Genomic DNA, 12,191 nt, shown 5'->3' with positions numbered 1-12,191 from the left:
AACTGATAATATCTAGAATATTATCAGTAATTCTAAAATAAACTTATAATACAAAACTATTGTTAATATATAAAAATAGAAATGGAATAAATAAAATCTGATATATATACAGTAATCTATAACCAAACCTCCCCAGGTTAGGTTTTTTTAATCTTAATTAGTAATTACCAGACCTTCTAGGAAGAATCAATCAAAATTTCTAAAAATACAAGACCTTGCCAGGTTTACTACCTGGTGAGACAGTGTATTTTTACAGCTTAATTTTTCTGATAGTCGGTACTAGTAACAACCAGGTCCCATACTGGTAAGAACCAAAAATACGTACGACCTGGCGACCTGGGGACCCATACACCCGTTGCCACATTTCTTTCCCTTCTCTTTTTTCTTCGTGTGTGTATGTATGGTTGGGTATCAGGATTACTGTATAGTAAGTATGTATGTGCCTGATAGATAGTAATCACATGGGTGTAATCATGATATGTGATAGTTTCTGGGATCGTGACTGGTTAATTACTTGTTTATAGATAGATAGATAGATTAATTAGTGCGAGACGGTAAGGTAGACAGACAGGGAAGTAAGGTAGGGTATTAATGCTGCTGCTGCTGATGCAAATGCAGGTGCAGGGATACACCCCTGCAGGGTTAGTATACACTACTACTAACTATCTACTATGTATTTACTTACAGTATTGGCTGGGTTAGTTGCTTGGGATTAATTACTTTTGATCGGTTTGGGTCTGCAGAATGAAGATTGTAATTACTTGGTTGCATTGGGTGATCGAGGTATATACGTGGTTATGTATTTCCTTACATATTACTATAGATTTAGACATAGAGATAATGATATGATATGATGGTAGGTTTTGGTTTTATTGTGCTTTTGACTAAATACATGTTGGTTATCCGTTCCAAGGTTCCTTTCCTTTTTGCTTTCCCTTTCCTTAATCCTTCTAACATGGTTGAACTCCGATGATGATGTTATGATGATGATAGTAATACTAATTAACCTTCGCACCAACTCCAAGCTAGCAAAGTAAAACCAATCAGTGAGTCGCTTGTTGACTCCGCCAAGTATGTATGAGCGAATGAGATTAAGACGGTAAGAGATTCGTAATTTCGTTGACATCGTGAGAGAGGATTATTAGAATTATGTGTTTCGGTGTGGTGGTGTTGGTGGTAGGTGGTGAAGAAATGAGTTGTAAGAGTGAGATGGGATGTGGCGAGGAGATGAGAATGTCGATAGGTAGAATGAAATATGTCGCATCATAGCGACATTTAGCCAGCAATGCGCACAGGCAGGCACTGGCCCGGAGAAGGCCAGAAGTTTTTCCTCTGGACGGTCTTCTCAAGACAGTTGCGACCCTTCTCGAGGAGGCTCTCCTCCTTCTCTTCTTTGTCGGTAGATGTTTGAGGGGCTGATGCAGGAGCAGACACATGGAAGGTAACCTGGACGGTAGTCTTCTCAGGCTCCGAGGTCTTCTCAGCCGACTCGTTGTTCTTGTGAGAGGACTGGCGGTCCTGGTCCTCATCCTTGCGGTCCTCGGGACCCTTCTTGTCTTCATCGTCGCGGTCCTCCTCCTCACTCTCGGACTCGTCGTCCTCCAGGTCGAACGAGTTGATGCGCGTCGACATGTCCTTCTGAGTCCATTCCATGGACATACAGTGCAGACGGAAGTGACCAAGGCAGCGACGAATGTCCGGGTCGGGGGCGGTGGCCTCCCGGGCGAGTTTCTGACGGGACAGGGTGGTGAGTTTGTAGGAGAGAGAGGTCCTGTCGGCCAGAGGGGGCAAGCGCTTATTCATGGAGGGGTTGTTGGAGGAGAGAGGAGATGAGGAGGGCTTTTTGGGCATGATATCGATGGCGGTGACGGCCATTGTGATGACAGTCTAGTAGTCTAATTGCTACTGATGTGGTATGAATGGGTGTAGTGTGGTGATGAGTCAAGTCAATTGGATTGGAGCAATTGCTTATAGGATGACTGGATGGATGGGAGTGGTGGTGATAGATATACGGCGCAGTAAATAGTAATAGGCAGTCAGCTGGAGAAGAAGTGGGAGCGACTGCCCAGTGGTGGAGGGAGGGGGTGAAGGTTTGGGGAAATAAGAATCTGGAGGGGAAGAGGAAGAGGAGAAGAGGAGAATAAGAAGAAACGAGTGGAGGGGAGAAAAAAGGCTTAAGGGGGAAAGAGAGTGAAGAGTTGGAAAGGTTGGGTTTGGCTGGATCGTGACCGACGGAACACCCAAAAGAGAAAGCCGTCCTGGTGACCATCTGATCTGGCAGATTCTGCAAGCGGTTGATCCCCGGGTCTAGACTCGTACCACGATTTAGTTTACTACTGTATAGCGTATACTGTATGGTGTACTGCCTGTATCGGTCAGTCAGTTAGTCAGTCCACCGTGGCCGCCCACGCTGTCCCTCTCATGTTCTTTCTCTTTCGTAGTCAACCATCTCGTGATGATTCTATGATGGGATGACTTTTCATTTTTATTATGTATCGCTTAACTTTGTTTCCACTCTACATCAATCATATTTTAACCTTTCCGGGGAGGAGGGGGGAATCTGCGTATGATAGGTAAAAGAAGATTCTGGTATGTGACCGAAAGGGAATGAGAGGAAAGACTCCGGTCCCGCCAGTCCAGTCAGTCAGTCAGCCAGAGTGTACAGTAAGCCCCTCCCCAGACGTTACCAGGGAGAAAGAGCAGCGAGCAGGACAGAAATTTTAAAAAAGAAAAGGGCCTCGACTCGACTCCACTGGCAAAACTGGTCGGGCAGCTGACCTTTCCAGTGGGTCCGGGTCTGACGGCAATCCGTGGAATGTTCGACGCCGGGGGTCGTCCGCCCAGTCTGGCTGCCCTCACGATTCCTGGGAAATGCCCTCCGTTTTCTTGCCATTCGCGGCCAGTAACTCCCTTTGTCGCAAACAGAGTTCAGTCCTTGTTCTTCTACAACTCGCTACCACCACACTTCTTGCTCCCCGAACGAACCACAACCAACCCCAAGATCTCTCTTCATATCACAGTTTTTGTCGGATGGATGCAATACGGTTTATTGCAAACGCGACCAAGCCATGTGCAGCTCCAGAAATCTGGAGACGAACACCCTACCAGTAGGAACGGTAAGGGATGGACAGGGCCTGTTACTCTGATTGGCCATGACTTGCGGGGTTGTGGACTATCTGGGACTAGTGCGCATGCTATACACAGTAACACTTGACCAGATTGGGGATTAGTGTGGGTTTGGGCAGTTAGGGTTGCAGGGGAAACACTAGGCCGGATTAAGTGGATTTGAGGGCTGTGGACCGTGGAGTCGGAAACGCACATGATCACCTCCTTTAGTATGGGGGATTGGAGCCCGGAGTAATTAATCCATTCCTTCGTAAGCAATAAACCGTCAATCTATTAAGGCGTGATCAGCTGGACACGCGTTGGTTTCAGATTCATCTGGCGACCTTCTAGTCTAAGGCTGTTCCCCCCCTCTCCCACTCTTCCCCGTCTCTCACCGACGGATCTACTGTTCTCCCCTTCTTTCTCTTGAGCAACCGAGGGGACGGCAAAATTATTTCCGTTAGTCACCCGAGGGACGGGGAAACAGGAAGAGTTCACCTTGAAACTAAACTAACAAAATCAGACTAATCAAACTAATCAAACTTGGCTCGGTCTGGTGTAGCGGCTGAACTATCAACCTCGCGCCCTGACTAAGCTGTTTCCCTTCCAAGGCCGAGAACCCGCCAGACCACCGCCGGCCATGATGTCAAGACTCGCGCCTCCAGTTGGTTTCCCTGGCACAATCACCTTCATGACTTCATCCATTGTTCATTGTGGAGGTCCTCTCCATTGACTTGACATGACACAATGACCCTCTGGTACAGCTTGAGCTTATCTCTGCTCTATTTCCCTTTCTACCACTGCCTCGCTCGCTGCTCTCCGTACTTTTGCCCCGCCGTGGGTCGTCTAGCGGACGTGATAGCCTGCGACTGTGCGCGCTGCCCTTCCATAGTGGGAGTTGATCTATCAATAGTCGGGTGTCCAGGAGGGTCTGCTGATTAGCCGCCGCCGACCTCGGTAGATACGGAGAAGATTCGGAACTGCAACGGCCATCCTCCAGCTCTTCTCCATCTGGGGTAAATAGCTTCGGGACTGACTTCCCCGACAACACAAGGCCAGTGACTCATAGTCCCGAAACCGGGGGAACCCTCTTCGCGAGAGACGAGTCAAGGTATCATGATAGCCGAGGGTTGGCCAGTGCACTCCCATCAATGTCATTCTATCGAGTGAGGGCCGGATGGGTACGTCCCGTTTGTTCCCGCCACTTGACCCCGGGAAATTCTCGTGGGTGATGACGGATGTCGTTCAGTTAAGCTCTCCTGATAACGGGGCTGCTACGGGGTACTTCGTGGTGATTCTATTGGTCCTGCATCAATAGCGTCGATCGTGAGATGATTGTGTCATTCATCGGTGGTGCTTCGTCAATTCGCCTCTCCGAAACAAGTGGTCTTCGTCATGATGTTTGTGTCGAACCACGACATGTGCTGAGGTCATGGTGGGCTTATCTGAGAGCTTCATTGCCCAGTGAAAGATCCTTCGCGATGAAGATTGCTAGCCGAATACCATTTCTGCTAACAAAGCACAACGGATTTAGTGTATACGCTGTTGGTGTGGATATTCTGACGTGGGATTCAGCCTACGTACCGTTCGGTGGTTTCATATTGACTCATGACTTCAATTGCTGCAGACCGGTCGATGAATGCAGAGCTAAAGTGCTGGTTGACGCAGTGGTCTGGCTAGATTAGCAATGTGCGCTATGTTGTCATACTTTCAGACCCAATATTGCTTGTCTGATATGCAGCATCCAGCATCTAGATCTTGGCCTAGTTGAGCTGGTGAGCATTGGTGGAAAATGTAGCTAAGAGGGCAGGCATCGGGAGACCATGCTTGGTGCAGGGCATAATATCAGTGAATCTACGCTCATGTCGCCAAGGTGCCATAAGGCGGTACCCTCTGCAAATTGGTTCAATTAACACCAGATGGTCTTTTCCCGACACTGATAAGACTACCCTTCGAATGGCACGATAAAGGTGTTCTCATTGGAATGTCAGTCTTGCTTTAAACGGTGTACTTGTCAGCATGCGCGGAGAAATTCACCCTTGTCGGTGTGCGTGGTCTGCGAACAACAGCGACATTACGTGGCGTCCTTGCCTTCAACAGCCTGGCTAACATGATTAGATGCGTTTTGAAGCCTAGTTTTACGTGCAAATAGGACGGGTGGTTTGTCTGTCTGTATGTGACCGCTTAGCTCAGAGGTACGAGCTACCTTCGCTTTGGACGCCGGGTAGATTGCAGTGCAGTACTGCCGTCCATTTTGACATCACGCCATATGGCATGATTGATCTACGAGCTTGGCCGGTCAGTTAGATTTGCTTCGCTCAGCCACGCCCGAGAACTCACAGTGATTTGCGATAGATTGCTTTCCTTACATGTCAGTTTCTTTCGCTAGCTCTTTCAGTTTCATAGAGTCTGGTATGCCGAGTAGGTTGAGAATGCACATACCTCAGGTCATCGGACACTCCCGCGGACAAATATGGCATTTCATCCCTGCATTCTTTCATGCCCTATCATCAAGATGTGACAACTGTCCTGATTTCTTGAATATTGCCCAGCAGGGAAAGAAGACAACGTTATGCCAATGGCCCGATGTAGGTGTACTGAAGCAGCTATTACACGACAACCACACATTGTGGACTAACTTGTAGGCAAATGCCTTCCTGCGCATATATGCCTGTGATGCGTTTCTGCCACAGAACGGAGAACTATAGCCACCAGCGCGAGGGGATTTTCCCAACCTTTCTCTAGGCCACTTGAATTAGACACCGTAATAGCTACTGAAACTCATTTGCATGATCTATATCGTTGATAGTAAACTTATCACTTCCACGCCGTGGATATAAGATAAATTGGGCCTTACGGTGCTACAACGACCGACTTTTGACTAAACTCAGTAGAAGGACAATCATGATATTCCTGATGGTCTCGTACTTACTATGCACTTTTGAATAGCAAAGAAATCAGGCCTTTCACAATTCACTGGATGATGGCCTATATATCCCCGCCATTGCATGAATCACTTTGTATAGCTCGAGCTATAGCAGCTCTCTGACCCTTGAGAACGTCTCATAAATCAGCACCACACGATATGCCTTCATAGATAACATGTTTAGCAAAGCTCGTAGCTGGGAGTGTCAGTCTCAATGAGGACTATCAACAGCAGCTAGAGCCACAGTGACTTGGGAACAGTTCCTTCAGTCATGATCTAGCTACCAATATGATGGGATGCCCACATGCACAGGATAATACATACTACCTCTATAGATCAATAACGATATAATTAAATAGCAAGATAGCTAAATAGCTACTTGAATACGTATATACTACACGTAGGTAATAATGTTGCTTTGAACAATTATTACTAGTAGAGTGGCAAACAGTGCCTTCCTACCCTTGGTTCTCCCTATATAACTACTTCTTAAACCTGGCCTCCACCTCATTCAACGTAAGTTGAACGTTGCTGCTACTTGCCACAGAGTACTCCATAAGTATACATATCTCAAGCATCCCTTTACACTCATTATCATATACCTTTAATTATCATACAATATGCCACATACAGTGGCACCTACAGAAACCACTTATATTGACCATAGCCGAATTGATGAATAAAATGTCCCCATCACCGGCATCTCCTTCCTCATCACCACCAATCCGACAAGAACCCAGCACCCACTTCTACCCCTCTCTATCTCCATCTCCACCTCCATCTGACTCGATGGCTCAGCATCATGGCAACATCGAAAATCATCTCGACCGCTACGAGAGATCCACTTCTCTAACGGGAAGCATCCGCATCACCGTTGAATCTTCCTCCTCTTCCTCTCACAGCGAGGTGAACTCGAAATCATCTTGGTGGAGATTATATCACGACTAGTCCTATGAATTTAGTGTCTGTTTGAATGATTGAGTGAGAGTTGTATTTTACATCAGTCAAGACTACAATGGTACTGTTGATTATGCAGAGCTTAATGATTGAGATATAGGTAATAGTTATTTTATGATATAAATTATTACATAAACGTCACAATTCAGTGTGCAGCGTCACTGCGCATATAGATAAATAGGCTCCATATGAAAGAATAATCCCCCCCAAAGCTCGCTGAAATCTTCTATCGAATTCAATACGGAAATAGTGGTGGGGTTAGATATGGATAAGAACTGTATGCTTTATATAATATCTCTTGAATTCTGTCTGTTATTGAATATACCCAATTCACCCCTGCTCTGATATAGTCTTGAAGAGAGTGGGCGCATAATCTACGTCCACTTCTTTGCTTTTATGATAGATATGACTGGGTCCTCCTACCTTTAGAATTCTTCTTCGGTGTCAGATAGAATGAGCATCACTACATCACCCCGGCTACCGGTTTAGTATTCGGTAGGACTTACTATCATTCGAGGCTATTACTCTTCATGACTATGGCTTTTCTTGTTATATTTTCTTCTGCTATGTATATCATATTGTTTGAATCAGTGTGGGATATTGAATCCATAGCACATTCGATTTAACCCGAGTAGTAGAAGAATATATAAAATCCATGAAGGTTCAAGTTGAGTCTGCTAGTATTTTTAAGCACTGAATCTAGAATGTATCAGAGTCCTTTTATGAGACTTGTGTAACTCGTCTAGTGACTGAGGTATAAAGAACGGGGGCTATGCTGTGCTATGCTGTGCTGCATTGTGGAAGACTTTGTGTAATGGTAAGCATTGTGTGGTACGAGTAGTAGATAGACGGTAGTATATTCTGTGTTAGGATGGGATGAGCATGTGTGTAACCGGATTAAAGTCAGCCGGTTCGTTGATTAGTATACTCTACATGCTATTCAGTCAGTGATAATAGCACATTTTGAATAGATTATTAGGCTAGATAACTATGGCCATGAAGATATTGCTATCTACTGTCGCATCCAATACACACAGAATATACCGTAAGGTATACCACTATCTCCTACTCGAAGGCTAGCATCTGCAAGTGGAGCTATGGCAAAGTGTCCTGCTGATGACATGCAGAAGGCCAATTCCTTGTCTGGAGGGACTTGGCCGGGCTTGGCGTAATGCAGCCTGGTCTGTCCGTTCTTGATTTGAACGTTACTACTCAACTACTAGTGTACGTTGATTCCCCTACATGTCTCCGGTCCTTGTTAGTGCGAAGCGACGAAGGTGACGCTGCATGCAAACGGGAAAGCTTGAATTGAGCCGACCCGTGTGTGTTGGTTGATTCCTATGGCAGATAGCAGGGCGAGCAATAGTAACAGCAGCAACTTGATAATAACAGATGCTGGCTGCAGATAATAATTAAAAGATGGTCGTTCGTGAGGATTGAGGTTTGGACTGGACGGCTATGCATGGTTCCCGATGTGTTGGTCATGGGTAGGAGATCTGGGGTTTGTGGTGGTTGGGTTGCTCTGAGTCGAGTCAGTTATTCTTTCTAGGTTATCTATTGCTGTTTACGGGGGATAGAGTACGTACTTTTTGCCACTTCTGAGGAATCGATTTGTGAGCGAGTGAGAGAGGGCCTCGGTAGGGGTGGGGATGGAGATGGAGATGTTTTGGTTAGTCTCAAACTTTGTTGATATGTGCTTTGTATGTTGCATGCATCGAATCGATCCATATCTACTGATAGCAAGTAATTTATGTTGCCATCCTATGCGATATGATGCATCTGGCCCTAGAGTAAGTATGGATGAAGGTTGGCCCCGGAAGGCAAGAGAAGATACCAAAGTGACTGAACGGTAAAGTTACGGTCGGCATGACGCACGGTCCCTGATCGACCCTAGCGCCCGCGCTCGTGACCTTCCAGTCCGACTGGGTCATCTGCCCTCTGCTTTCCCCCTCCACCACTCTCCGTGCCTCGTGCCCCCTTTGGCGCTGAAGTCCCAAGGATCAAACACTCGAAGCCACAGGAATGATGACAGTTCCTGAGCAATGACCGTTCAGTCTCAGCAGTCGCAGCACGGGAAGGACTGAATTCCTGGAGTCGATCCATGGTCGGCTACAAGCCCTCGGTCAATGGGCATTATCAAATGTAACCGTTGTGGTCGGAGATGACTGGACTCCGGCCTGGGATTGTTCCGATTGCATTCTGCATGACTGGCGTAACCCTACCGAATGAGTCAAAAAAGATAAACAGAAAGTATACCAGTTTGTTGCCTCGTTCTGCTGATGATCACGCAGGAGTTCCTGGACACAACAGCAACAAGGGCGCCCTACTATCTCCACTGCTTGCTTACTGGCGCTGGGTGTGCTCGAGCTCTCTGGCCAGTCGTTTCCCAGACAGACGAACTCAACATGGAGCTTTCTAGTGAAAAAAGCTTTCGTCCGGTTGCACAAAGCCTAAATATAACAGTGATTGCAGACAGGGACTCCCCTACCTCTGAGGCTGTTTCTTGTTTTGCGGTTGGGAGTTAGTTCGATGGCTGCCTCGTTGGGGGTTTCATCCGGGGAGGCATTGCGCTTACTTCGTGCAGACGGGAGTATGCATCAACACTCACTGGTATCTGGGAGGGAAAACACCATCAATGTTTTCTGTAGGAATGAGATATTCCACAGTTTGATCGCCACAGGAATATGACCAAGTCTCCATTCATCTGGGGGAGTCATTCGAAGGTACCTCAACAGCCATGAGCATGAAATGATTCGTCACCGGGCCAGATACCAGGCAGTGACAATACCTGACGGGACCGGACAGACTTTGGCTCGAGGCAATCAAAAGCGAGGAGAAGCGCCTGTCTGGTGATTGGTCCTGAACGGGAATGGCGCCAGATGCCATCAGAGACCCTGCCCCAATCAGGAAACTCTGCCTGTTTCTCTCCCTTCGAGTCAGTATCGTAGAGCTGCCGGAATAGTCTTGGGAAGAGATCTCATCGGCCTGGGTAGAAGGTCTAGATACTAGATAGATACCACTGTGTATGCTGCAGGAAATTCATCCGTCCATCGGCACTCCGGCTCCAACGTTGTCTGTATGTAATTCAGGGCAGGTCTGGGAGAGAGAGACTGAGTAAATGACTGTCTGACCCGGTGGATCTTCCTCATCCCTCATCCAGAAAGCCTAGTAAGTACCAACCCCAAGTAGGTATATACATATACACAACAGATTCCTTTTGCTGCTCTTCTCTCTTTTCTTCTGCCCCTCTCCTGCCCGTTTCTTCACCTCGCGCGCTCAAGCACGCTCGCACCCCCCTCCATCTGACGAGTCATTCCCTCCGAATTTCGGCCCCCTCCATCATCCTCATCCATCAAGCCACTCCAAGGATTAGATAGGTGTTCCCCGCAGGGTTCTGCCTTCTTTGACCGGGGAGGGGATCTTCCGGGCGATCCAGTTGTCTTTTTAGTAAGTCCAAAGGAGTTGCGTGGTAGTCGACGGGGTTGGTCTTCTTGCAGACAGCCAGACAAAGGCTTGAACTCCCGTCTAACCTCGGAACAAAACGTGCAGCAGTCGAGAAAGCTAGTACTAGTTGGCCTGGAACTGACCAAAGAGCAGGACTGAAATCCTTCACCATCCGGCGCTGTCGCTGACGATTGGCAGCCCTGACGATAGCAGTTGGCCCGGTGTGCTGGATGATTCGTCCACGCCGCGCAGCCTTCTTCAGTTCTGTCTGTCTGTCTGTCTGTCGCTCTCGTTGCCAGGTTTGGCACCGCGTATCCGCCGCGCATCTACTCCCGACAACCCACTAGGAAGACCAGCCTATTCGGGTAATTTTCATGTGCTTTTATTCCAGCTTCTTTAAAGTCCGGCCAATCAATCCAGGGCCAACCACTTCCCGCCATCCCCGGAAAGCAGCTTGATAGTTAATTTCAATTCAGCGCTGCCCTTGCTATCGCGCCTCGTGTATGGTCTGTTGCTGTGCAGTGTGCACACGCCGGTCCAGTCCAGTCCAGTCCAGAAGAATTTAGATCGAACCAGGCGGACATACAGATTACAGGGAGGTTGAGTTCGGATTGCGGAACCCTATCACCGAGGCTGACCACCTTTTTCCGTATTTACTTTACTATCGCTTTTTGCTCTCGGCCCCAGCGGCGGCTGTCTCCGGCTCTCGATCCAAGGATTGCCCCGCCCTGGTTCTCAGTTCCAGCCAGCGAGACAATTATTGTTGGTTGTTGATTGAGATTATTGTGGTTGAGATATATTGCTTTTTTGGGTGGGGTTTTAGGCTGCCTGAGCTGGACTAATATCAGGAATTCCTCACTCTACGCAGGGCGCTCCGTAACATTCCCCTGCCGTTTCAGTTTTGCCGGTGATTGATTCCACAGACAAACATTGTCTCATTGGAGGAACTTATTACCTGAAGTTGTGATAGGACATTCCCCGGTCGGGATTCCATCATCCCAGGCTTAACCGCGCAATCGATCGCGATCTGTTTTACCGTGTACACAGTCCCGTTATCAGCAGCAGCAGCAGCAGCAGCAGCAGCACTCTGCCTTCTCTTTTGCTGCAGTTGCGTACGCGGGCCGCTTCTCAGTCCACTCCGATTCGTCTTCGTCGCGAGTATTTTCCGCGAGTCTGAAGGCTCTTTTTCTTGGTCTTTCTTGTTTTTGTTGCCTTTTTCTTATTTTTAAATTTCAGCAACACTGCAGCTGCCGAGCTGCCACCAAATCGGAGGATCGGGGCGCCAGACGTGCAGGGGTCCAGTCCAGTGTCGCCTGGACTATCTTCCGACTAAGTTGCTTGGTCCTCCGGACGTGCGTCCGCGCTACCCGGCCATCCACTATCCACATGCCGGCCGCATCGCAAAGCAGCAGCAGAAGTAGTAGTATCTGGGTTCAGCTAACGAAATCGAGCCTGGACTCGGGAGGTCAGTGAGTGAGTCGGTCTGAGGACGACGGCGTATTGATCGTCGTTGCTGCTGTGTCGAAGGTTCGTGAAGAATCCTGTAAGTGATTAGATCTTTGGGGTTTTGCGCTTCTTTTTTCTGCTATTGTTTTTTTTTTTTTTTTTTCCTTTTCGTTGATCTCTTTCTCTTTGGATTCTTATTTGTTGTTGTTGCGATTTATTGTGGTCTTTTCTTCATCCACTGCGAATCTGCAACTATCTGTTGTGTTTCGGTGGTGTTGCGGCGACGATCCCCGATTTGGACTGGGAACATATC

General features: G+C 47.7%; 4 protein-coding genes across 4 annotated transcripts; 2 read left to right on the top strand and 2 right to left on the bottom strand.

The window, feature by feature from the left end:
* Positions 1-1,275: 1,275 nt before the first annotated feature.
* BO88DRAFT_353324 (uncharacterized protein) lies at positions 1,276-1,875 on the bottom strand (the record flags this gene model as incomplete). The annotated part of the gene is made up of 1 exon (XM_025703632.1): positions 1,276-1,875. The coding sequence occupies one exon, from the start codon at positions 1,873-1,875 to the stop codon at positions 1,276-1,278; it is 600 nt and encodes a 199-aa protein (XP_025557250.1).
* Positions 1,876-2,490: 615 nt separating this feature from the next.
* On the top strand, positions 2,491-3,289 carry BO88DRAFT_430480 (uncharacterized protein; the record flags this gene model as incomplete). Its single annotated transcript, XM_025709254.1, has 4 exons — positions 2,491-2,573; positions 2,615-2,639; positions 2,681-3,185; positions 3,219-3,289. The coding sequence occupies 4 exons, from the start codon at positions 2,491-2,493 to the stop codon at positions 3,287-3,289; spliced, it is 684 nt and encodes a 227-aa protein (XP_025557249.1).
* Positions 3,290-6,565: 3,276 nt separating this feature from the next.
* BO88DRAFT_409241 (uncharacterized protein) lies at positions 6,566-7,084 on the top strand. The gene has a single exon (XM_025707906.1). It carries the CDS (start codon positions 6,716-6,718, stop codon positions 6,977-6,979), a length of 264 nt encoding a protein of 87 aa, XP_025557248.1. The 5' UTR covers positions 6,566-6,715; the 3' UTR covers positions 6,980-7,084.
* A 1,794-nt stretch (positions 7,085-8,878) lies between these two features.
* On the bottom strand, positions 8,879-10,758 carry BO88DRAFT_430478 (uncharacterized protein; the record flags this gene model as incomplete). Its single annotated transcript, XM_025709253.1, has 10 exons — positions 8,879-8,937; positions 8,997-9,023; positions 9,136-9,195; positions 9,303-9,403; positions 9,653-9,715; positions 9,777-9,973; positions 10,006-10,084; positions 10,256-10,322; positions 10,397-10,688; positions 10,741-10,758. 10 exons carry the CDS (start codon positions 10,756-10,758, stop codon positions 8,879-8,881), a joined length of 963 nt encoding a protein of 320 aa, XP_025557247.1.
* Positions 10,759-12,191: the final 1,433 nt, after the last annotated feature.

The sequence above is a fragment of the Aspergillus vadensis genome, assembly GCF_003184925.1.
Source record: "Aspergillus vadensis CBS 113365 unplaced genomic scaffold BO88scaffold_41, whole genome shotgun sequence".
NCBI classification, from domain to species: Eukaryota; Fungi; Ascomycota; class Eurotiomycetes; order Eurotiales; family Aspergillaceae; genus Aspergillus; species Aspergillus vadensis.
The sequence above is the reverse complement of the archived record's forward strand: the minus strand, read 5'-3'. Positions and strand labels throughout refer to the sequence as shown.

Excerpts from the sequence above, each read along its gene's own strand:
- BO88DRAFT_409241 (XM_025707906.1), top strand. The coding sequence starts at position 6,716 with ATGTCCCCATCACCGGCATCTCCTTCCTCATCACCACCAATCCGACAA.